At 37.1% G+C, this 24810-nt stretch overlaps 1 protein-coding gene across 1 annotated transcript; it reads right to left on the bottom strand.

The window, feature by feature from the left end:
- Positions 1 to 4456: 4456 nt before the first annotated feature.
- TMEM244 (transmembrane protein 244) lies at positions 4457 to 24810 on the bottom strand. Its single transcript, XM_069489181.1, has 5 exons — positions 24650 to 24810; positions 11873 to 11958; positions 10259 to 10332; positions 5943 to 6068; positions 4457 to 4600 (listed from the first exon to the last, which is right to left on the bottom strand). The coding sequence occupies exons 1-5, from the start codon at positions 24680 to 24682 to the stop codon at positions 4509 to 4511; spliced, it is 411 nt and encodes a 136-aa protein (XP_069345282.1). The 5' UTR covers positions 24683 to 24810; the 3' UTR covers positions 4457 to 4508.

Here is a 24810-nt window from a genome sequence, read left to right on the forward strand (position 1 = left end):
ATGAAAGGGAAGTTTTGGTTAACTATCAATAATGAATAATTCATTGGTGAGATTATGAATAAGAACCAATTGTCATGACTAAAATAATGTTTCCAAAACTGACATAGCATTTGAAATAGAGTGGTTTATAGATTCAGCTAAGAGAGTGTAGGTATATAGTCTGAGGCTGGTAAATTGTTGAAATTTAAAACTTCCTTCAGGGAATAGGTGCATGGTTCTGTCAAATTAATAGTAAGGAATTCTTAAAACTCAGAAATTCAAAGGCAATGAAGTCAAAGCACATGCCAAGGTATTCGCAATTCTCAATTCTTTTAGCACTTCAAACTGCCATTTGTTTGTGTTGTTCCTATTTAAATATATATTTTTATACGATGTTTTCCCTCTAATTATAAAAGAAAGCGTGCTTACTAACTTGGGAAATATTTTTAAGTGTAGGAAATATTTTAACAACCAGAATTTCACCTACCTGAGCTAGTTGGTTTTATGAAAATGTAGTAAGTTATGATTTTATTGACCCAATGACGCTTGTTTGTTTTAAAATACTGATCTGACTTTCCAGAGCTTTCATAAATATGTTGTGTCTTGTGTGGCAGGAACAGCATAATTCCCATAAGAGGTCTGAGGTAGGAACCCTGACAGGACTGCACAACTTCCTCACACCAAGACGTGTGTCCGATGTGAGACCACAGGATAGAATTTCCCAGATGTTTAGCCACTGTTCTCTTATATCGAAATTTTTTACTCGAATAAAAACAAAGAAGGCTATCTCAAATGCCACGTGGCCACTGTCTTCTGAGTAATACAACCTTGGATATTGAAACTCAAATAGTCACCGAACGATTTTAGCAAATTCTATTGGCCATTCTGTTATGTCTAAGTCAACTCTCCTTGCCATCAAGGTGGCATTTGCCATGTAGTCACTGGCTAAGGCACAGTGAATTTTGTGGTATTGTGAATAAAATCCAAAAAGGATAAATTCTTGTTTTCCAGAGAGAAAAGATCATTTCCACGTATGCTTATAGCATACTTATAGCACCTTTTTTCTGATTTATTAAAAATTTAAATCTTTGAAAGATTTATACAAAATAAAACATCAGTACTTTCTACATGTGTTTTCAGTATATACCAAACAATACTGGAGAAAATTACACATCTAAGATTTAACAGACATAGGAGGTAAGTGGAGAATTAAACTCTAGCAAAGGGGGCTAATAGGAAATAGAAATAGAAATAATACTGGTACTGTAAACAGCTAACTCGACAAGATATTGTAGTCGATATCTTGCTTATGCTAAAGAAAAATCTTTGGAAAAGTCTACTTTCACTTGGTTAATTTTCTTACTAGATATATGATTGGTGAATTTAGTTCAATTTGCAAGCAGAAAGAAAGTAATTGAAATAGTTTTCACTGCTCCTTGTACTACTACAAAGACAGTAATGCCATGCATGAAGAGCAGATAATGTGCACAAATATATGTCCAGGGCGTTATTTACTATAGTTTTAGAATGATAAAGTCTTTGAATATTCTTCTGATCCAATTACCTGACCCACATAAAAATATTTTTATGCCCCCACCTTATTTATAAGTCTATATTTATATTATATAAATATCATGTAATATACATATTAATATATTTGTAATATCTGTATAATATATAATACTGTGTGTATATATATAAAATCACCTGTAACAAGTAATTATCTATATTCCTTTTTAACCCTGCAAGGGTAAAAATTAAACAGCCTCCCTTGGTAGTCCACTGGAGTGTGTTCTCTATCAGCAGCCCAAATATACTCATTACATGCCAGGAAAATCTCTGATACTTAATTTCATCTAATTTAATTCTCACACAAAAAAATATTTATTGATACTCTACTTTGTGTCAGCCACTGTGCTGGGGACTGAATATTTTATTATGAACATTTTAACTCTTAAAATTTTTTTTAAATACTTGAAAATGAAAATTAAGCTGTTCTATAATATTCTTTTCAAAAGGCTAAGCAACATTTTTCTATTTTCCAATTGAGTTTAGAAATAAATACTTTTACCATTTGAATCTTCTTTCCTAAGTCATGTCTTGTATGTTTGCATCTATTTGATTTGGAAGCAGTAGTTATGGAACTAGAAAGTGACAGGGAAGTCCTATCAGAGCTTGTGATAACAATTGATCAGTCTGTTTTCTTTTACTCTTCCCTTTGCCTAAATGGTGTTCGTCTCCATAAATTTCTGTAAGCTCTGCTTTTAACCTTGTATATTCTCTGTCTTAGAGATCATACCCACTGCAGAGCCAGCAACTATCACATCTTTGCAGTAGTAGCTTCAGGATTTCTATGTGGGAGTCTCTGGGGTGGCCGTCTATGTTGCAAGAAAAGACTGGTTAGAGGATTCACTTTAGTGGCTGTGAGAATTCTACTAAATTATCCAATTCTAAAAGCTGCAGTTTCTATATTTGCAAAATTGGAATAGAATACGCATCTCACAAAATTGTAATAACGGTTAGTGAGATAAATGCAATGTCCTTGGCTCATATTATGCAGATCAATAAGTGGTAAGTACTATTAATATTGTGTAGGCCATTAAAGTTGAGTGGCAATACCAGAACATATTCGGGTATGCTTGCTGTTGTCAGAACAGATTGACGATATTAGACAAGATTACTGCCAAATCAATAAAAGCAATTTTTAAAAAATATTATATGATCTTTATATTTGAAAGCCAGATATAACAGATTTAGAAGTAAATAGTTTCCATACTTGACAAATGTTGAAATCTGTTTAGAAGCATCCAACTTTGCTTTATGTGGCAGTTGATTAGCACAAGTAAATGTTAATATTGTGATGTTGCATTTCTTTCCTAAATTTCTAATTATTATTACATAATGTGATTAGGAAGAAAATAAAAGTGAAATGGTAACAATCTCCTTTTCTATAGTTTGCTGTTTTATATCTTGATTTTCCTATTTCATAAAATAGAATTCTATGGAAAATATATTATTTAGATGGGATTATTTAAAACTAATAGCTAAATGTAGATGACTACTTCTAGAAAATGATGATATTAGAATACAACAGGGGAGAGTAAAGTTAGACACCTTGAAGAATTTCTCAATTGTAAGAACTCGAAAATACTATAAAGGCATAAACTGTATTGACCTTGTTTCAAGTTAGGGGTTGCATAAGAGAATAAAAAAGGTTCGGAATGTTCTGTATGCCATTGCTGCTCAAAGTATGGGCCATGGGCCAGCAGTGCCACCCTTACTTAGACCCTACCCAGACTAACTAACTTTTGCAAGATCCTCAGGTGATTAGCATGCATTAAGTACATTACAGTTTGAGAAAGTCTGCTGTAAGGGACACTTTGAGGCCCTTTATACGAATAGGGGGGAAAACAGCAGAGGCTAATTTACCTTTGTATAGTCTTACGTTCTTTGTGCAATACCCGGGAGCTCTTTTCACACTTTACTAGTTTCAATATACAATCATTTCTGTTGTTTTTTCCACTACCTTCATCATGCTCTGGTCTTTACAGAGATATATCTCACGTCCTGCAGGGCAGTTCCCTCCGGTCATCTATAAGTCAGGTTTTAGGCTCTTAAAAATTTTCCTAAAAATTCAACCTTTTGAGGAGCCATGCATGTTAAAGGAGGATTTATATAGATTAAGTTGTGGACAAAAAGAAGTTAGAGGAAGCTGTGTCTTGGGACGTAAGAATATATAAAATATAGTCCCATGATCGGATATGTGAGAGCATGAAGCTCTGTGAACAGATGAGGAGATGTCAGAGAAGGAAAGAGGAGGAACTGTATTATTGGGCATCTCATACTGTTGCTGGGTCTACCCTGGTGACCCACTTGTACAGTGGAACATTTGATGCACCTGTGTGCATATGAGCAAGAGTCTGTATATGGATTTCACTAAAAGTGCAAAATTTGTCCCTAAAATACTTTTTAAAGAAAGTTATATCTGCTCTAGTTTCCCTACTCAGGGTAACTCAGTCCTTATCCTCTGCCATGAGGGAAAATAGGATGAGGAAAGAGAGAAAAAACTATTGTCGATTAGACTTGGAGGCAAGATAAGTAAATCTGTGGCTTAATGAAAACTTTTCCAGGATGTGGAATCTTTGATGGTGTTCACTCACTTCAGCCTCTCCTCCATTATTGCTCAACGTATAAAGTCAAGTCTATGTCATTTCTTTATAAATTCAAATTTTGTTAAAAGGAGAAGTAGAGTATGCTTTATTTCTTATATGTCTATTCACTGACCTATTTTTGATTCCAAGTACATGTTAAGATGGCACCTTCTCTAACCTTCTCTAAGAGTATATTTGGTATACACCTTCTCTAAGAGTATATTTGGGCCAAAAGAAACAACCAGTGGAGTCTATCTTCAGTGAAATGTATGTTTTTTCATTATTTTAGACATGATCATTATTATTATCTTAGATAATACTATTACAAAATCTGTCTGAGATAATAAAATCTATTTCCAAAAGTTGCTCTATTTAACATTATTTTTGTGCATTAGAGAATTTAAACTGGAACAATTCCAATATACCTAAGGCAGCCCACCAATGTGATGTCAAGGGGAATTCCGACATAACTGCAATAGAGAAAAAAAAAAGGTGTTCATTTTTTTAAAACATACTTTTTTTTTTTCTTAACTCATGAAGAAATACTTGTTTGGTCAAATCATACCCACATAACAAGGAGAAAGTTTATCCGCGTTAACAAAATCAGGTAGCCCCAAAGTTATACTTAAGTCATGGTCTAAAAGGTTATGTATTAAGTCAAATAGTTGGAACTCGCTCCTGGAAATGATGTGAATTGTCGAGTTCTTACGTCAGCAGTGACGGGCCTAAGAATGAATCCTCAATGCCTGAGTCCCCCTGGAATCCTAACCACTTCACTCCGAACCCAATGCTCTCCAGCAATCATTTGTTAAGCACTTTTGATGTGACATATGTTAGATAATTAACTCATAACTTTTCTGGGTCTAGAACCTATAGCTCATCTCAACCCTGAAGATAAAACCACCTTATGCCCCCAGGCCCTTTTACAAATATCCTGTGGCTGACTTGCAGAAAAACGTAAGCCCTAAAGTGAAATAGAAAATTTGAGATGATGTCGGGGTGGGAGTGGGGACTGGCTTCAGGGGAGGGGCAGGATCCAGTGATTCTCCGAATTACTGAGTGAGAGTTTGTATCTGAGGAAATTGATGCTAGGGAGTTAACATACTGGTATTCTCAAATAGCATTGATGCTGGGAAGTTGCAATTTATTTGGAAATTGTGTGTTCCTAAATTGGAGACAGATTTACTCTAGTAGAGGAGTAAATTCTGAACGGAGGGATGAATGAATGGATGAAAGGATCAATCATTTACTGAGTGATTATTATATACTAGATACTGTCAGACAATTTCTCATTGTCTTGCTGAAACTTCACCCCATCTCCTCCACTTTGTAAAAGAGGAAGCTGATGTGAGAGATGTGACTTGTGCAAGACCTTGTCTAACACCTAGTAAAAGGTAGAACTGGAATTTGGATCCACTTTCTTTTGACTCCAAAGACCACAGGTAGAAATGAAAACCCCTTAGTCTAAAATAACTATTGTTGGACGTGTTTCCTTGGGTCCCATTTTCCCCAGTTTCTGCCTCATGGAAGGACTTAGGAGGAAAAATAAGTCTTACAGAAACAAACACTGTACAAGCTGCTGACAAGTTGAATGTGAAAGGAGAACAGGAAACACCTACATTCTAGTACAGTTCTGAATTGGAACATGGAGCTGTAGAAGAACTTGACCAGGAGGGGAGGAGTGAAGAACTTTTATCATCACTTATTATTTAGCCATCATAGGAGAATATGCATACAACAAGAGTCTACTCAGGAAGTGATTTAGGTACAACATCAGATTTAATACACTTTCTGGTACTTTATTTTGCTTACCAGTTGACGTGATGGCAACATGAAGAATAGTTACTAAAATAGCATAATCCCAAACCCATTCTTCCACAACCAGAACAAAAAGCAATCCACAAACAAAGTAGGTGACCTCTGTTGAGATTAATAGAACTGCAAATAAAAGAAAGAATATTATCATTTAGAACTAGAGCAACCAACAATTCTGAAATACAGCTAGTAACAAGACCGTGAAAACTTTCTCTGCGAAGAAATTTAACTTATGTAAGAATTTTTAAAATGCTCCATCTCTTAACAATCCTCATATTTGGGTAAAAACTTTTAACACAGTCCATCTTTTAATAATTCTTAGATTTATAGAAAAATAACAGTGTGTAATTTGTATTTCATATTCTTTGTACTCAACACTTTAGAAGGTGAAGTACAATAAGGAAATGTTACAATATAACCAATGCATGCAAATCTGTAATTGGATTGCAAATCTCATTTTAAGATGAATTAAAAACTAATGAAAAAATTCAGTTCTAAGTTTTCAGAAATGGAAAAAAATCAAATGTAAGAGTTTACTGAACTATAACATTTCTTTGGTACCAAGCACTGCCTAACTTGAAAATGAATTCCTTTGTGTCTTTGTAATAAAATTGTATGTTCAGGTAGTTATCTGGGAAACATAACTGATAACCATGGATGAAAGACAGCCTCATAAATGACAGCTGTGAATGCAGATACTCTTCTAAATCCACTGAGTCACAGAGTAGTTTCCCTGAACATGTATAAACAACTAGATATTTACAGGTTAGGACCACAAATCTCTAAGAGCCCTGAACATGTGATGAGTGAGCCATTTGCCTCTTGTCTTTGATATGGATCTTAGGACTACAGTGGTATCAAAGGAGAGATTCATCAAACATCGAAGTGGCGAATCTATGTGATATACCACCAAGGTGCCTTTGTAAATTATACTTTCCATACAAATTACCTTTCTTTACTTTTAAAACACAGGAAACAGTCGTTATGTTCATACAATTCAGGAATCAATAAATCTAGGCAGACAAACTCTATACTTTTCAAAGCAAAAATACAATAATCACCTTCTGTCCTATTGTGCAGAAGTAATTCATTATCCAGCAAGCCAGTGATTGTCTAGTGGGTAAGCAAGACACTTAAGTCAGCAAGTCCCAGGTGCAATCTTTTTAAAGGACTCACACTTATTCCTCTTCAATTCTATTTAATTTAACTCAATAGGTTTCAAAAGTTGAGTGGAGAATTCGTACTAACTCTTTTTCCATTGCACAGGAATTCCTTTGCGCAATACAGATCAGTTCAGCATGTCCTGCCACCTAAAATCGAGGAAGGAGCTGTCCTGTTGTATCAAATTGATCATATTGACACCACCTTTTCCCATCACACTTCACTCCTTCCTCCACCACTGGCTTACAGAACCTCCACATTACAAAGGGAGATAGAGCTGCCTCTTTTGTCAAAATTTAGAGATTTTATAGGTTAACTTGCAGTTGCTTACAGAAAGTGATTTTAGTCTTGCACAAGATGTACTGGTATATATTGATAGAGAATTATGCTTTGTTTATGATATGAAAGAAAGCATGGTTTAAAGGAAGTAGTACAGGCCGGGGGCGGTGGCTCACGCCTGTAATCCTAGCACTCTGGGAGGCCGAGGCGGGTGGATCCTTTGAGCTCAGGAGTTCGAGACCAGCCTGAGCAAGAGCGAGACCCCGTCTCTACTAAAAATAGAAAGCAATTAGCTGCTATATATAGAAAAAATTAGCTGGGCATGGTGGCTCATGCCTGTAGTCCCAGCTACTTGGGAAGCTGAGGCAGGAAGATCGCTTGAGCTCAGGAGTTTGAGGTTGCTTTGAGCTATGCCATGGCACTCTAACCCGGGAAACAGAGTGAGACTCTGTCTCAACAACAAAAAAAAAAAAAAAAATAAAGGAAGTAGTACAAAATTGGAAGTCAGGATACCAGCATTCCAGCCTCACCTTTACAGTTCAAGAGTTATGAGAGCGGCCGGGCGCGGTGGCTCACGCCTGTAATCCTAGCACTCTGGGAGGCCGAGGCGGGTGGATCGCTCGAGGTCAGGAGTTCGAGACCAGCCTGAGCAAGAGTGAGACCCCGTCTCTACTAAAAATAGAAAGAAATTATGGACAACTAAAATATATATATATATACAAAAAAATTAGCCGGGCATGGTGGCTCATGCCTGTAGTCCCAGCTACTCGGGAGGCTGAGGCAGTAGGATCGCTTAAGCCCAGGAGTTTGAGGTTGCTGTGAGCTAGGCTGACGCCACGGCACTCACTCTAGCCCGGGCAACAGAGTGAGACTCTGTCTAAAAAAAAAAAAAAAAAAAAAAAAAAAAGAGTTATGAGAGCTTGAGCAGGATTTTAACCTCTACATCAGTCTGTTTCCTTCTCCATAAATTGGGAAGTGTAGTACTAGTTTATCTATCTTAAAAAATTACTGGGAGGATTTTAATTTAAAAGAAAGGAATTTGCAAACTATTCTCTGCAATGCAAAGGAAAGATGTTAGGAACAAAATGTTTTAACTGGACCCACACTTTCCAGTGTCCTTGCTAAAAATGAAAAAGTGATCTCCTGAGTGACACAATTATTGAAACAAATGGGAAACCTGACCCTAAATACGTGCCCAAGGCTCTGAGATTACTCTTACATTTTATCTCCAAGATTAAACAAGTCTTGCTTCTCAAAGCAACAACTTTCAAGAGTTATGGCACTTATCTCCCCAAGTCCCAAATTAAAGATCTAATAGGCTAAGGGTTTATTGATATCTTTGTACAAATGTTCATGTTTCGTGGGAAGAAAGGACAATATAAACTGTGCTAGACATCCTGGGGATCTTCACTAATCTTAGCTACGTAAAAACATGGCCTTCCTTGACCAGCCTGTGACTTTGTCTTATCTTTATTGACTAACCCAAAGGCAAGAATGAAATAAGAACACTCACTTGAGTTTTAAGTCTCCCCCCACTCAAAACATACCACCCCATACTTGACTCTTTACTGTGACTATCTTCTTATCATTTGTGAATTGTCTTGGTAAAAACTAGGGAAGTGCCCAAAGAGAAAGTGAAGATAAAATGTTAGACCTCTTGTATCTCATTAGAATAAAAATCTCTTGTTCTCACATATTCTTTGTTATACAAAACTGAATCAATAACGGCACAAACAAGAATACTCACTTGAAGAAGCTGTTCAAAAGCTTTTCATTTGGATTCAGTAATTCTAGCTGACCAAGTCTCCTATACAAATTATATTTTAAACCTGGTTTCTTTGGCCTCCAGCAGTTTTTGTATATTTGCATATTTTTCCCCAAAAAGATTGTCTGATAGTATTCTGAAGAATTATAATGTTTAAAGAATTGACAGTACATTGAAAAAAAAAGTGTAGGGAGAAATTTAACAAAATGTTAAGAATAATTACTGTGTATAGAAAGTAAGTTTGTGATTTATTTTCTTCTCCTTTCTACTTGTACATATCTTCTAAGCTTTCATTAATAAATCTTCCTTATTTTATAATAGAAAATAACATTAAAATTTTACTTTTCTAAAGATGGGACAAACTCACCATGAGTACCCCCAAAATGAGTATATTTGACAAATGTTAAATAAATATAGGTATGATTATTGTATAAATACATAAGGTCTGTGAACACACTAGGTATTAATTAATAATTACTTATTCAACAAAAATGCCAAATTTAAAAGGGATAACTTTTGTCTTAGTATATTCTTTCTTACTGTTTTTCCTCTGTAACAAGTTCTATACTATTTGGGAAGAAAAATAAAACAAAGCAGAAATGTGCGAAGTAGAAAATGAAAGTTCTCTGTCATTCCAGATGGGAGATAACAGTTTGTTGCATAATTCTCCAGACTTTTTACAACTGACATCATGTATTTTACTCTGTTCTACAAAAATGAAATTATACTATACAAACTCTTTTGTAGTTTTCATTTTCTATTTCAAACTTCAAGAACATTTTTCTACATCAGTACATTAAATTATTCTTCCTTTTCTTTAAAAAATATTTAATGCACAAAAGATTCACTCATAATACCATGAAATAAAAATTCACATAAGAATTCTAATTCCCTTTCTCTACCTATTCCATCCTATTCCACCTCCTAGGAATAGCCATTTTAAAATTTTTGATGGCACTTTTTCTAATTAATTTTATAGTCAGACATAATATGCAGATAACTCAGGGGCAGACTGGATATTCATAAAATTTTTATTTTTAAAAAAATTTTGATTTTTGGAGGCACTTAGTTTACTAATTGGCAAGGATTGAAAATTAAAAACAATTACCTTTATAATTTGTGTTGAGCCATGAGGGATTTGTTTTGAAATCAAATGGTGCCAGGACATCCAACTCATATACCCTGAAGATGTTAGAAATGAAAATAGTTTACTCTGTAGGAGACAATTCATAGCTGTTTCATAACTGCACATAAAAGCTCTGCACATCACTGTTCACATGCAAGGGTAAGTCATTAGATTTACACACAATGTGGCATATTTTAAAACTGGCCTACTTGGATGGCAGCCAAATAACATCTTGTCCACATTGTCTTCTTTGTCCAATTAAGTTCCACTTTGTCCACAAGTGGGCTTAATTGTTTTTGAGGTCTCAGCTGTAATCTTGGTACTTCCTGCCATCAAATGTGGGAAGAGAACTTCATACCAAGCAGAGAGCAGGCAAAGGCTTGGAAGCAAAAAGACTCAGGTTCAAATCCTGGTGGGGTTGTAACTGTGAACTTGGGCAAGTCACTTAACCTCTCCAAGCTTCTATTTCTTATCTGTTAATTGAAGAGCTTAATTGCTGAGATCTCTTCTTGTACTAAAATCTGAATCTATAGACCATACATTTAGACTTTCTACTATGCCTGTATTTGCAGTTCTGTGCATCTGGTCAACCAGTTAGCTGCCTCCCAGAGCTTTAAGGTCTAATTACTTCAAATTCCTCGCCTTCAACTCCCATTAACTACAAACCTTTGAAATCTTGTGCTGGACAAGACTGTGTCCGGCACAGTTTTGCCTATTCCCTGCCCCAGGTGTGACCTCACTGTCTCCTGTCCCAGGCAGAGGCTGAGACTCTGTGTGAGCACCAGATTCTTCCTCAGTGGGTTTGCCTGTAAGCATGCTCAATTACATTCTTTCCATTCCAAAAATTGGTATAATTATTTCTTGGTATTAATTTGCATATTGAAATAAAATTTCTTGCTTGCACAATAAAATTAAATTGTACAAACACTCAACTTCTAGGGAATTATTTGTAAATATGCATGATATATTTTAAGGCAATCAAAATATCAGCAACCTAAATCAGTAGGGACAAAATTCAACCATTGCAAGACAAAAAATTACAAGAAAAATAATGCCTCGCATAGAAATGATACCATAAAAATACATGTATTATCTCATTTCATCTTTATGATAACTCTTTTTGGATTATTATTTCCATGTGACAAATGAAGACACTGAAATAAGAGAAGCTCTATGGTTTGGTCAAGATGATTCAGGAAGGTAATAAAAACTTGGGTCAGAATGCGGATCTCCTGACTCCCAAAAGCTATTTGCAGGGTGTAACAGAAATTATTTAAATTGGTTTTAGATTATCTCCAAGCTCCCTCCTCTGATTCAATACCAGCCCAGGGAGTAATATTTTCACTTCCTTTGCATGACCAGCCTCCAAAGAGGTAAGAGGGACAGTCCTGCCTGGTGCTATCCAATTCATTTCATGACTGTTACCTTTATCATTTTCAAATATAGAAGATTTGCTTATTTTTACCTAAAGAAGCAAAAGGTCATTAAAAAAATCCACATCCTCTAATCCATAAAGACATGTCAAGTATTAAGTATACACTCCTTTCATATTCAATGTTAGCTTTTAATTCTGTTTGAAGACAATGTGCTACTTACTTGAGCATCAAGCAGCCCATGCTCAGAGACACGTAGTACACAGCGTAGAACAGGATGACACACATAACAAGGTTCTGCAAAACAACCTGTGGAGAAATCAGGCGTGAGGTCCAAGAGCCTGGGCTTTTTCACATGGTTGCTGGTTACTAGTTTGACAAACAAAAGATGACGAATGAACGCTAGTGTTGGCTAGCCTTGTATTGCTCCGAGACCCATGGGGTGGGAAAGACTTCAAAGCGCAAAGTGTAGGTGTTGCTGACTGAAGAGCCTGGCATATTATCCATTTGCACCAAGCATTAATGCAGTATATAAATCCATGTCACCTATCCTCCATCCACTAGGATGAACGTCCTAAATGCCAGTATTTCTATTTTAACTGAACAAAATGATTCTAAATCTCAGCTGTGGTAATAATAAAAATCTGAGAACAGTAAACTTCAAAAAACATGAACCAAAATCCCACATCATAACATAATATTAATAATTAAACCTGCATGCCAGAATTTATAGAGCAATTGGCTAAAACACAATAGCTGGTTCTGAAATGGACTCTTCCACATCTGAATCTTAAGAAGGAAGCATTGAAGATAAATGGGATTCAGATGGATTATTCAGCAAACGGTACTGCGAAAATTGTCTAACTTCTGAACAGGAAAATCCCATTAGATTCCAGTCTTGTACCAGACACCATAATAAGTTTCAAGTGGATTAAAGGCTTAAATGCCAAAGAATAGGTTGGGAGAAAATATTTGCAGCATATATCACAGGCAAAGGATTGATATCTATAATATATAAATTCACACAAATAAAAAGACAAACCAATAGAGAAATGGACAAAGTATATAAATAGGCAATTCACATGAAGAAATACTTAAGCCAATAAACAATCAAAAATGTGCTGAACTTCACTATTAATCTTTTAAAATATATTCTTAAGAATATAAGAAAAATTTCAGCATTTCACATGGGAAATGCTCAGTTTATCCAGTTTATTCTTTTCCCTTTTGAATCTTTTGGAAAGTCATTTTTGTTTAGCTGACACTCTAACACTTTAGGATTATTAATGTTCTCTAAGTGACTAATTCATCAAGTTTATCAAATCTGTCTATTGGCCTGGGTACAGAGGAGCCCTGTGTTCCAGGCAAGAGGATGAGGTGGGTAGCATGGAGCATACACCACCCATTGGCTGAATGGACCAAATGTACAGGTTTACCATTCAAAGATGGGTGGGCTGTCAGACCTAAGAGGGCCTGGGAAATGAGGACTCCAAGGCTCTGGGACACACCATCCCCATCCCCACCCCCACACTCTTTACCTGTGTCCCCCTCACCTGCTAAGTCTCCTCTCTCTCTGCTTCTCCTCCTCATCCCCCTTTGCCCTCAATGTCTCACATTCCTTGGCCCGTTATCTCCCCTCCCTCATAGCCCTCAGTTTCCCTTTCCTCAACCCTTGGTCTCCTCCTATCCTCAGCCCTCATTCTCTCCCTAACACCTGCATAGGCTGTTGTTCCGCGATGGCTGACACAATACTTTTAAAAAAAAAAGAAGTAAAAGGACGGGTGCAAAAGAGACCTTCTTCCCACAGCTGTTTTTCTTTTATTAGAGAATAAAATCTTTCCGAGAAGCCTCCAGCAGACTTCCCATTGTGTCTCACTGACGCCCACTGGGCCATGTGCCCACTTACTGCACAGTCACAGGCAGAGAGAAAAAGGGTTTCCCAGGGCAGGTTTAGAACATCAGGGCTGCTCCCGGGGATGGGTACCCACTGCCTCGATGAAATATTAAAATAGAAGTTGGGATTCTATTAGCAAGCAAGAAGGAATCAGGGTGCGCAACAGTGTCTCCCAGATGGAGAAATCAAAATGGAATTGGCTAAAAGCCCTCATTTTGTAGAGAAGATTATGCAGAAGTCAAGAAGAAATGTGGAGGCTTTACCTGAGTTGAAGGTCCAAATACAGTGTCCACCCATAAACTGGCTCGATTCCTTCCCAAGTGTCAGGATGAGAATCTGCTGGTGGGAGCTGGGTAAAAGCTAGGGAACAACTTGGAGCTTCTTCAGCCCGCTAATTCTCTTAAGAGTAGTGTGTCTTTGCATTTGCTTTACTCTTTATACTATGTATTAATATCAATTAGTTTTTCCTTTAATAGCCTCTCATTGAAATATTTCTAGTTGATTGCATTATTTCATTTCAATCCAAAATAAGATGAATAATATACAGTCTCTATACTAATACATATTTTCAAACCAAAACTATTGTTATTTCTGTTAATATTGAAATTTATCTATTTGTTATTTATTTATTTTTATTTCAGCATATTACGGGGGTACATATGAAGGTTACATATATTGCCTTTGCCCCACCCAAGTCAGAGATTCAAGCATGTCCGTCCCCCAGACAGTGTGCACATTGCACCCATTAGGTGTGAATATCCCCATCCCCTCCTCCCCCCTCCCATCTGCCCGACACCCGATGAATGTTATTACTATATGTGCACATAAGTATTGATCAGTTAATACCAATTTGATTGTGAGTACATGTGGTGCTTGTTTTTCCATTCTTGGGATACTTCACTTAGTAGAATGGGTTCCAGCTCTATCCAGGATAATACAAGAGGTGCTAGGTCACCTCTTGGCTGGCTGAGTAGAGCTCCATGGTATACATATACCACATTTTATTAGTCCACACATGTGTTGATGGGCACTTGGATTGTTTCCACATCTTTACAATTGTGAATTGTGCTGCTATAAACATTCTAGTGCAGATGTCTTTTTTATAGAATGTCTTTTTTTCCTTTGGGTAGATGCCCAGTTTAAATAACATTTTCATTTTTTCATACATTCTCTTGCTATAAATTTTTACTTTTATAATCCTAACAAGAGGATTGTGCTACATACTTAGAAAATCCACAAATACAAAATCTCTGTAAGACATTTAGAACTGTTTTTTTTTTTGAAGTTTAATCATAATTTGTGGGAGAATATATTCGTTGACAAATTTTACATATAGATATACCTACTTTTCCTGACAAATTTACAAAACACTATGTGTAAATATCACAATAATATATGTTAAAAGGATTTTGTAAAAAACTATTTTGAAAAGCAAGGCATAGTTTTTGTAAACACTTTTTTCTATCTGAATTGTAAATCTAGATTTTCAAATAATGATTTTCTTACAAGCAAATTCACTTGCCTCTAATAATTTCTTCCTTTATACTTTACACCAGCGGTCCCCAACCTTTTGGGCACCAGTTTCATGGGAAACGGTTTTCTCCACAGACTGGAGTAGCAGGGAGGTCACAGAGCTCTGTACCGAAGTTCCTAACAGGCCACAGACGGGTACCGGTGGCGGAGGTTGGTGATCACAGCTTTCCACAGCCTGTAGAACTTACAACTTCCTAAAACACAATTGTATCCTGACATTCTTCTCTTGATATCCTTGTATGACATCACACCATCATCAGGATTTATTCATACACTTTTTCATTTGACAAACAGCTACTGAGCTGGGCGGCAATGCAAGAGGAATTGGGTGTGGTCTCAGCCATAGAGGCCCAGCCTCGCAGTTCTCAAAGGTGCAAGTATCGGACAACCTGCAGGGCCTGTTCAAACACTGATCGCTGGGCCCAGCCTGAGTCTCTGATTTAGTAGGTCTGGGGTGGGCCCCAGGAATTTGCGTTTCTAACAAGTTCCCAGGGGATACTGGGTCTGCTATATCTATTACCACACTTTGAGAACCACTGATCTAGAGGCAAGAATGAGTAAACAGGTGGCTACAATACAGAGAGAAGAGGTATGATTGAGGAGTGTACAGAGTGCCATGGAAGCCCGAGAGAGAAAGGGGAGGATAGGGAGAGTGTGTGTGTGTGTAGGGGGAGTGGCAAGGAACATTTCTCCAGGCAGTGTTCGACAATAACATTTATCAGAGATTTTACTGAGTCAGGTACCACATGGCCATTACCTCACTTAATCCTTATAAAAATTCTGAAAGGTAGATTCCTCTTTTAGAGAGAAGAAAAATGAGGCTCGGAGAGGTTTAGTAACTTCTTCAGTGTTTGACAATAAATTGCGGAGCCAGGACTCAAGCCCAGCTCTGACACGTAACCCTTGTGCTATGTGTGACAAGCTGGCCTGGGGGGCGGGGCTGCTCCAGGCAGCGGGAGATGCGCTTGCAAGGACGGGACTGGAGCTAAGCTTGCAGCGGTGGGGGTAGGAGAGTGTTTAAAGAGCTGAGGGCAGATTGTGAAGGGAATTTTATGCCTTGATGAGGAATTTTGCATCTCTACGAAGGCTGTGGGGAGACTGAAAGATTTAAGGAGCAGTATAGGTTGGAGAAGAACCATTAGGTAGAGAAAGCATTTAAATGGGTTTGCAATATCCTAGGCTAGCAGTGGAAAGGGCGAAGAGGACAGACGTGCAAGCTATTAAGGAAATGTAATCAACAACTTGTGGAGGTTAAGGGAGAGGGGGCCACTGATTACATCTCCCAATTTTCCAACCTGGTTGACCAGATGGACCATAGGAGAGGGCGCAAGATCAGTTAGAAAAGGTTGGAGTAGCAATTGGTGATCTAGCCTGGTGCTGTCCAATAGAAATATCATTCAAGCCACATATATAAGTTTAAATTTTCTAATAGCCATATTTATAAAAATTTTTAAAGGGTGAGATTAATTTTAATAACATTTATTTAACTTAATATATTCAACATATTATAATTTCAACACAAATTAATAAAAGTATTGAGATATTTTGTGTTGGTTCTTCACACTACATGTTAGAAATTTGGGGTGTATTTTATTTACAAGATATCTCAGTTCGGACTAGCCATGTGTGGCTAGTGGCTACCGTACTAGACAACACAGTTCTAACCTCTGCCTGTCCTTTCAGCCTTCTCCCCTCATCCCCTGCTCCAAACAGTTGATAGTCTAACCATATTGACTGTTTATTGAGGGATTACTAAGTGACAATCACTGTACCCATTATTTTCTCATTTTATTCACCCTTCCCTGTGCACTACCATTATGTGCATACACAAAAAACTCTCTGGGTTTGATGGACTATCATCTGCATTTCACAGATTTAGAAACTGAGGCAAAAAGAAGCTAAGAAACGTATCCCCACTCATAAGAGCTGTATGTGGCAGGGCTCCAGTCCAGATCTGCTGATGTCAGTGCTCTTGCTCTTAACCCTGTGCTGTTCCGCCTCCCACCTGGTAGGGTCACGAAAGCATGGTGAGTGATCAATTCGAGTTCAACACTTTCATTTTAAAAGTATGGAAACTGAGATGTGGACAGGTTAAGTGAATGGCCCTAGGACGTGCCTTTAGTGGCAGAGCTGAGGTTAGGGGAACAAAAATCATACTGAATTACCCACGTAAAGGCACTTAATGATGTTGTCCAAATGACTGACCACATAATTTCATTATGCTATAAATATTATTATTGCACTCTAGGAAAATCCAGTATATGAAAATTTGTAGCAGTCTAGATATGTAGCTACTGTCAAAATTTTTATTATTCTTTTAAAAATATATTTGGATCCTGAATCAAACTATAAAAAAATTATGACATTTATGAGCCATTTGGCTATTTAAACTTGACTGGATATTTAATGACGTTAAAAAATTATTGTTAATTTTTTAAGGTGTGATAATGGTATGTTTTTTTTTAAGTTCTTATCTTTAAAGATACATTGGGACATATTTGCAGATGAAATAATATGATATTCAAGTTAGCTTAAAAATAGTTGAGAGAATAGTGGAAATATAGACAAAGCAAGATTGAACATGAGTTGATAATTGTGAAGCTGGGTGATGGATAAATGGAACTTATACCATGTTTTTAAAATTTGCAAATGTTTATTTTTTTCCTAATAATTTTTAAAATCCTCAATAAATGTATTCAATCAGTGAGCATCTTTACAAGTACATTTTTATTAATGAAATTTTGAGGAACGTTCGTCCCTATTTTTTAGGGGATGGGGTAAGGATAACCTTTGTTTAATACCTGTACATGCAAGCACCAAGCTAGCCACTTTGCAAACTTTGTCTCCTTTAATCCAAACAACAACACTGCCAGACAGGAAGCATGGTCCATATTGATCGTAAGAAAACAAATGTTGGCGCTTTGCCCTCTGTGGTGAAGGACACACAGTTTTAGGGGGTTTACAAGTACTCTGGGCCATTGAGATAGGGTGGGGGGGAAGAGGGATGCTTAGCAGTTCCGTGTACTCAGCAAAGTCCTGGGGACCAGAGGGCCTGTTGTTGTTCTGCTGGACTATCCAAAGGCGACAAAGAGACGGCCAGCTATGCCCACCAGCAAGGAGGAACATAACTTCTACAGCTGCACAGTGCACTCATGGGGATCTGGAAGGGATCTGTCCACAGCCAATGGTTCACCTTCCTTTCGGCCCTCGGGCCCCAGCCACAGAATGTTCTAGGCAGGACATGTCTTGCTCTACTGACTCTGCTCTTCTCCGTAGGCTCCAGCCCCTGCAGTTCAGTCTTGGGCTCTTCCCTGACCACCACCACCTCCTCACCATCTGCCTCTTCTCTCCCTCCAGATCTGGTTCCTCAGCTATATCCCTGTGGAGGGTAGTCAAGCTACACTCTCTGGGAGTCCCTTCAATCTATTGTTGGAGCTTATTATGGAAGTCAGGAGAACAAATAAGCACCCTTAACATTGAATGCTCCTTTTCATTACATTCCAGCAACAGCAAACCTAATTCTCCTGGACAATGTCACCTCCAATGGAGAAACTGGTGGACAAGAAAAGTGCAAAAACAATTCCCAACATTATCTTGTGTGTATATTAATATCACCCCTGGGTTCTACTATTTCTTTCGGGTTTGCCCTCCTCTTTGGCGCTGTAGCCCTGCTGAAGTACTTCTATTCCTGGGAACGTTCAGTGCTGCTCACCCTGTCTAGAACTAGCTGCTCCTCTCTTTAGAAAGCTAAATCTCGTTCATCTTTTCAGGTCTCAGCTGACCCCTCACCTCTCCAAGAAGTTTCCATGACTTATCATTCTCTACTGGGGGCTCTCTACCCTTCTCTTCTCTCCCTAACGTGGACCTTATTAGTCTGACTGTGGATATAATTGACTGTTCTAATACAGACCATTATAAATGCAATTTCTTTATTGAAAAGCTTCTACCCTTTTTTTGCAATACTATTCTGAAAGTGAGTTAAGTCTGCAAATTGAAAAATTTAAGATATGATGAATGCTCTGCAAGATGTTTTCAAAAAACCATCTGATACAACTGATCTTTACATTACATCTTCTTTGATCAAAATATTTTGATGTCAACCTTCCTTCCACTGCCCCAAACAATAAAGCATTTTTTTAATAAGATGAAATTAAGGAAGGACTACACCTACATGAAAATGAATAGAGGAAAGTTCCATGAATTCGAGGTCTCAGAATCTCCCCAAACCAAGAGCCGTATCTTTGACAGGGCGAGGCTGGGACCAGGACAGAGTATGAGTATGTGCAGGTTGCATCCCTGGTGTGGGACCCAGAGTATGACAGGGTGCATGACTGCATGACTCACTCAACTGTCTTGTCAGTGTCTACACTGGCTTGACTGGGCATAATTCCAAAGGGAAAGCTGCTATTTCATTCCTTTCTCCCAGAGTTGATAGCCACCTCTTTTCATTTGTCTCTTGAATTTTTCTTGTTGCATTTAATAACACCCCAATGGAATCTCTTCCACGTATTGCTTTATGGTTCTTCAAGTAATTGCTAAAACATGTAAGATTTAATTGTTCTTTAACATCCCATTTTATCTAAGAAGGGATTAGGAAGGAAGAAATGTGTCCACTTTGCTCACTAACATATGTGTAGTGTCCAGTGTTGTTCCTGGCACATAGTAGATACTCAAAGAATATAAGTTGAATGACTCATTACAGTTTTAGAATTGCTAGAAGCACAATCCTGTAGGACATTCTGGTTATTTAAGAAGAATCCGTTATGATTGGTCAGCGTCCAGGCCACACTGAACACCACCCAGATCAAAGCAATTTCTGCTGTAGAATGAGAGAGTAATCAATCTGCAGATAATTATCAAGAGTTGACATTCTATTCAAAGCTGTTTCAGACTTCTTGGGGATAAAAAGGAAGAAGTAAGATGAGACCAAATAATCTGCCGAAAACAACTAGAACAAGCAAGTATGTCCAACATTATATGTTCCTTCAAAGTGTACTGTGTAGGTTAGCTCACTCCTCAAGATAAACAGATGTGTTAGGAGTACAGTCACCTCTGTGTAGATGAAGAAACAGAGACCCAGAGAAATCAGGTGATTTTCACAAAGCTGTTCATTGGAAGAGTTTCAATTTTATATCAAGTTTATTGATGCCCAGTCAGAAAGTAAACTTTGTGACTCTGATTATAGATGGTCTCTGACTGATGTATAAATTCATGTATTTATTATTTATCCATGATAACTGATGGCCTTTTTAATTTTCTATGTGTCATAATTCATTAACAAGATTCCTGTTGTTGCTAAAATTATCCCAAGTTTGACCAGTTTTAGCACCTACAAGACACTGCCTGTGTTCTTTCTACATATCCCCCTCTTTTTTGGTATTTCCTTGATTTCTGACATTCCATTGAGATACTACCTTTTTCATTACTATATTTCCACATATACTTTTGTCCATTTTTAAGCATTCTATCCTCTTCCATTGATCTTTCTATCTATTCATGAACCAATAACTCTACACTATTTTAATTATAGAAACTTTATAGTACGCTTTCATATCTGAGAAGGCATTTTTTAAGAGGATAGAGCTCATGTTAAATGTTCTTACCACATATGCACACAAAACCATCAAAGGGGCACAAGAAAACTTTTGGAGGTGATGAATATGTCTGTTACCTTGACTATGGCGATGGCTTCACAGCGGTTTGCATACGTCCAAACTTGTCAACTTGTATACATTAAATATGTACAATTTTTGTATATCAATTTACTCAAAACTGATTTAAAAACACCTCATAAGGCTACTTACCTCTCATTTTTCTTTCTTTTTTGTTTGTAAAATTCTCATAGCTATTTTATGTTTATTTTTCCATATAAACTTCAAAATGTGCTTGAGTAGCTCCATAAATCAACTTTGTTATTTTTATTGTGATTATGCTAAATTTATTGTTAAGATGGAAATAAATGATAGCTTTATAATGTTTATTCATGCTATGCAAAACCAAGAAAAGTCTCCAAACTTACTCAAGTCTACTTTTGTATCTTTGTATATGTTAATTTTTCCTCATCTAGATTTTACACATTTCCTGATACATTTATTATTAAATAAATTCTCCTTTTGCTACTAATATAACTGTAGTTTTATCTTCCATTACACTATCTAACTAGCTATTGTTTGGGTATAGAAAGGCTTCTGATTTTTGTATTTTAATTTAATAGTCTATTATCTTGCTTTTTTTTTTATTGTTTGTTAGTGTTTTCATTGATTGTCTTGAATTTTCCAGGTATACTACAATATCGCCTGTAAATAGATATAGTTTAACTTCTTCTATTTCAATTCTTTTGTTTATTCTGGTCTGAATTAATTGACTAGTACCTCTAATATATTCTTAAATAGCAGTGTAGTTAGTGGGTACGTTTGCCTTGTTCTTGGCCTTTCTATGAATGCCTCTAGTATTCCCCATTAAGTAATATACCAGCTTTAAGACTGTAATGTGTGTGTGCATGTAGTTGTAGATGTATATTAACACTAAAGAAGAAATCATCAGTTCCTATTTTATTTAGTGTTTTAATCAGGAATAGTTGTCAGTTTTTGTCAAAGGTAGTTTTAGCATCTATGAAGATGATCATATGATTTTTCTACTTAAATTTACAAACATTGTAAATTATGTTACTAAAGAACTTATTTTTGAATCATCCTTAGATTTTTTAAATAAATGTCACTTGGTCGTGATGTTTTATTTTTATGATGAGCTCTTGGGTTCTGTTTGCTAATATGTTATTTAGATTTTTACCTCCATATTCGTAAGTGAGGTTGATCTGTAGTTGATGTTTTGCACTATCTTTATATGGTTTAGGTGACAATGTAATTCTTGTTTCATAAAAATATCCTGTGGCTTTTCTTCTTCTTCTATACTCTGAAATGATTTAAGTAGCATTGAGAGTATATGATCTTTGAAAACTTAGGAGAATTCCCCTGTGAAATCTGGGCCTAGTCCTTTAATAATAACTTTCTCTGCTTAGTCTGTGAAAATTGGAAGCTTATGTGGTTTTGCAAAGCAGAATGTTCCCATTGCCTACAACAGCTTTACTCTTCTTTGCAGAGCAAACAGCTGTATATTCTCTAGGTCTAGCTCATATGTCATCTTCCTACCCCACCCTACTATACTGGCACCCCCACTCTCCTAATCCCTCCCCACTTTTGGTCTAAGATACAGGTCTCTCTCTGTCGCCCAGGCTGGGGTGCAGCGGTGCCTCCCAAATCTCTGGGACTACAGGCATGAGCCACCATGCCTACCTCCTCTACTCCTCCTTTTTTTTTTTTTTTTTTCTTTTTCTTTTTTGCTTTTATGGCATTATGTACTACAGATCTGATCACCTTGGTGTTGTAGCATATTTATTTACGGAGGATGCTCATTCCTCCAGCCTCTCAAAGACAGAGACACTGATTTAATAATGTCTAATTCTTCAGACCCCAAAATACCGATTAGCCCTTGGTAGGTATTCAGTTAATAAATTTTGCATAACAGTGATGGAAGGAAGGAAAAAAATAACGAAAGACCCCTCCAGTGGGAGCCCCCATTAATAAGGAATAGGGACTCTAGGTCAGGTACACTGGGGTTTCTCTCCCAGCTCCTCGCTGACGAGCGTGTGGCACTGGCTGGTTACTTTCTGAGTTTTGTTCTATAGGTAAAATTTCACAGGGGTTTTGTGTTCAGAACACGTTGGGAAATTTCTGGTCTTAAGTACCACATGTGCTCAACAGATAACACTTTCCCTTCCATTTCTCCCCGTGGGAAAGCCTGCTTTTTAGATCTGTGGACAAGCCCTACAGAAATCATGAAATAATGGCTCTCTCACCTGTAGGATCACAGCACAGGGTCTAGCCCACCGATAGTAGTTCCCTTTGAAATTGCCTGTGTGGATGAAATTCTCTAGTTCAGGTGAACGATTCCAAGAAAATGCAGGAACGTGTTGTGCATCTGACATTTTTACACATAGAGGAAAGTTTATATTAGTTTACTGTAGTTAGGAAACATGTATTCTACTGGAGTAGAATATATTGTATTCTGAACAACAATTTAGCAGTCCTCATACCTGGGCTTTCTTCCCAGTTTTTGTGCTATTTCCCCAGACAGAAAATTAATTAAATGGCCTTTGGCCATAACTCTTTCCCTTGAGTCAGCTTTTCTCTCATTTAAAGTATAGAGATAGGGGGATTTAATTAGCCCACTGCCTGGCACTTTGCGTGCACACAATAAATGTTTGTTGAGTCTTAGACTTATCTTTAGATGAAGGTCACTTTTGCTATTACTATTAATTTATGAGCATATCCATAATTCTTGTGCTGATAATACTGACAATGAACAAGGACTTAAAAGGAGAGTTAACGAATAACCTACAAGGATGTATCATGAGAATTGATTCTCAACAACTCACCTATTTGGAACATATTCACTATTGGTCTAATGTTCTAAGGCTGTGATTCTACATACAAAGCTCTGGGATTCCCAAATATTGAAGAACTGCGGCAACTATCTGGATATTTCTGCTGCAATGAGTGTGTGTGTGTGTGTGTGTGTGTGTGTAAGACCAGACTAAATATAGAGTCCTCATTCTTTGTGTAAGCTACTTAAGAGAAAGGATGTTATCTTTTAATTTTTATCTCTCCAGCAGGAGTTATTATTGCTAGTTCAATCCCAAAACTATATATAAATTATGAACAGTTTAAAATCTTCTTAAAAATAAGTTTTTAAAAAATATCTTCCCTGAAACAATGTTTTTACTGATTCTTCCTTGAAAATTTTTCTTAGCTATTGCCATGCTCAACGTTTCTTACTGATGACATCTGGGGTGATGATGGCAGTGCACAAAAAAGCTTGAGGAAATACATACAGTGCCGATATTTTACTAAAATGAATGTAGCACTAATTCGTAATCATAATTTAATTTTTAAGTAAAAATCTGAGTTTCCAATGTCATTCCCTTAAGGCTGGCTTGTTATAGGTCCAAAGCCTGTGTGAATTTACACAGCTGCTTTGAGGCTTTGCATATTTCCTTGTTTTAGGTCCTTTGATTTTTTTTTTTAAAAAAGGGATATTTTTACACTGAAATAAAACACAACTATTAACACTAGCCTCAGGGGGAAAAGAAACTAACAAACCTACAGCTTAAAATGTTTCACTACTCTGCCTTTAAAATCGTGCACACTCTTTAGAAGTTACAAAAATAAAAGCCACCCCCTGCAAAAAAAAGATTGAGAACAAATTGTTATGATTTCAGAAAAACCATAGGAGAAGCGCAGGTGTTAATGCTAGAGAGCTTAGTTCTCTAGTGAAATGGTACCTCCGAAACAGCCAGTATTTAAATGTTTTAGAATCCTTTCTTGGGCATAGGCGCCCCTACATTGCCACATTACCACAAGATGCAAGCAGTGCGGCAGAATGTTTTCTGTGGGGTATCCAGCCAAAAGTGAAACAAGTTGCCCACTGACAAAGAGGCCATTTATAGAACATATTCATTTACGTTAGTGCTAGGCAGCAAGTGAAAAGCAATGCAAAGAAGAAATTTCTTTTTACCTTGCTTGGAGCAACTCTGACCTGGAGAGCCATGTACACATCCTACGTCAAGGAGGTGATGAAAGCCCCACTTCTTTATATCGAGGACATCTGGAAGAAGAGACAATTGTCACTGTGAGCTTTTCAATTACTCCTGGAGACTAAGTGTGAGACGCAGTAGT

This window comes from Eulemur rufifrons, chromosome 15 (genome assembly GCF_041146395.1).
Source record: "Eulemur rufifrons isolate Redbay chromosome 15, OSU_ERuf_1, whole genome shotgun sequence".
In the NCBI taxonomy this organism is placed as follows: Eukaryota; Metazoa; Chordata; class Mammalia; order Primates; family Lemuridae; genus Eulemur; species Eulemur rufifrons.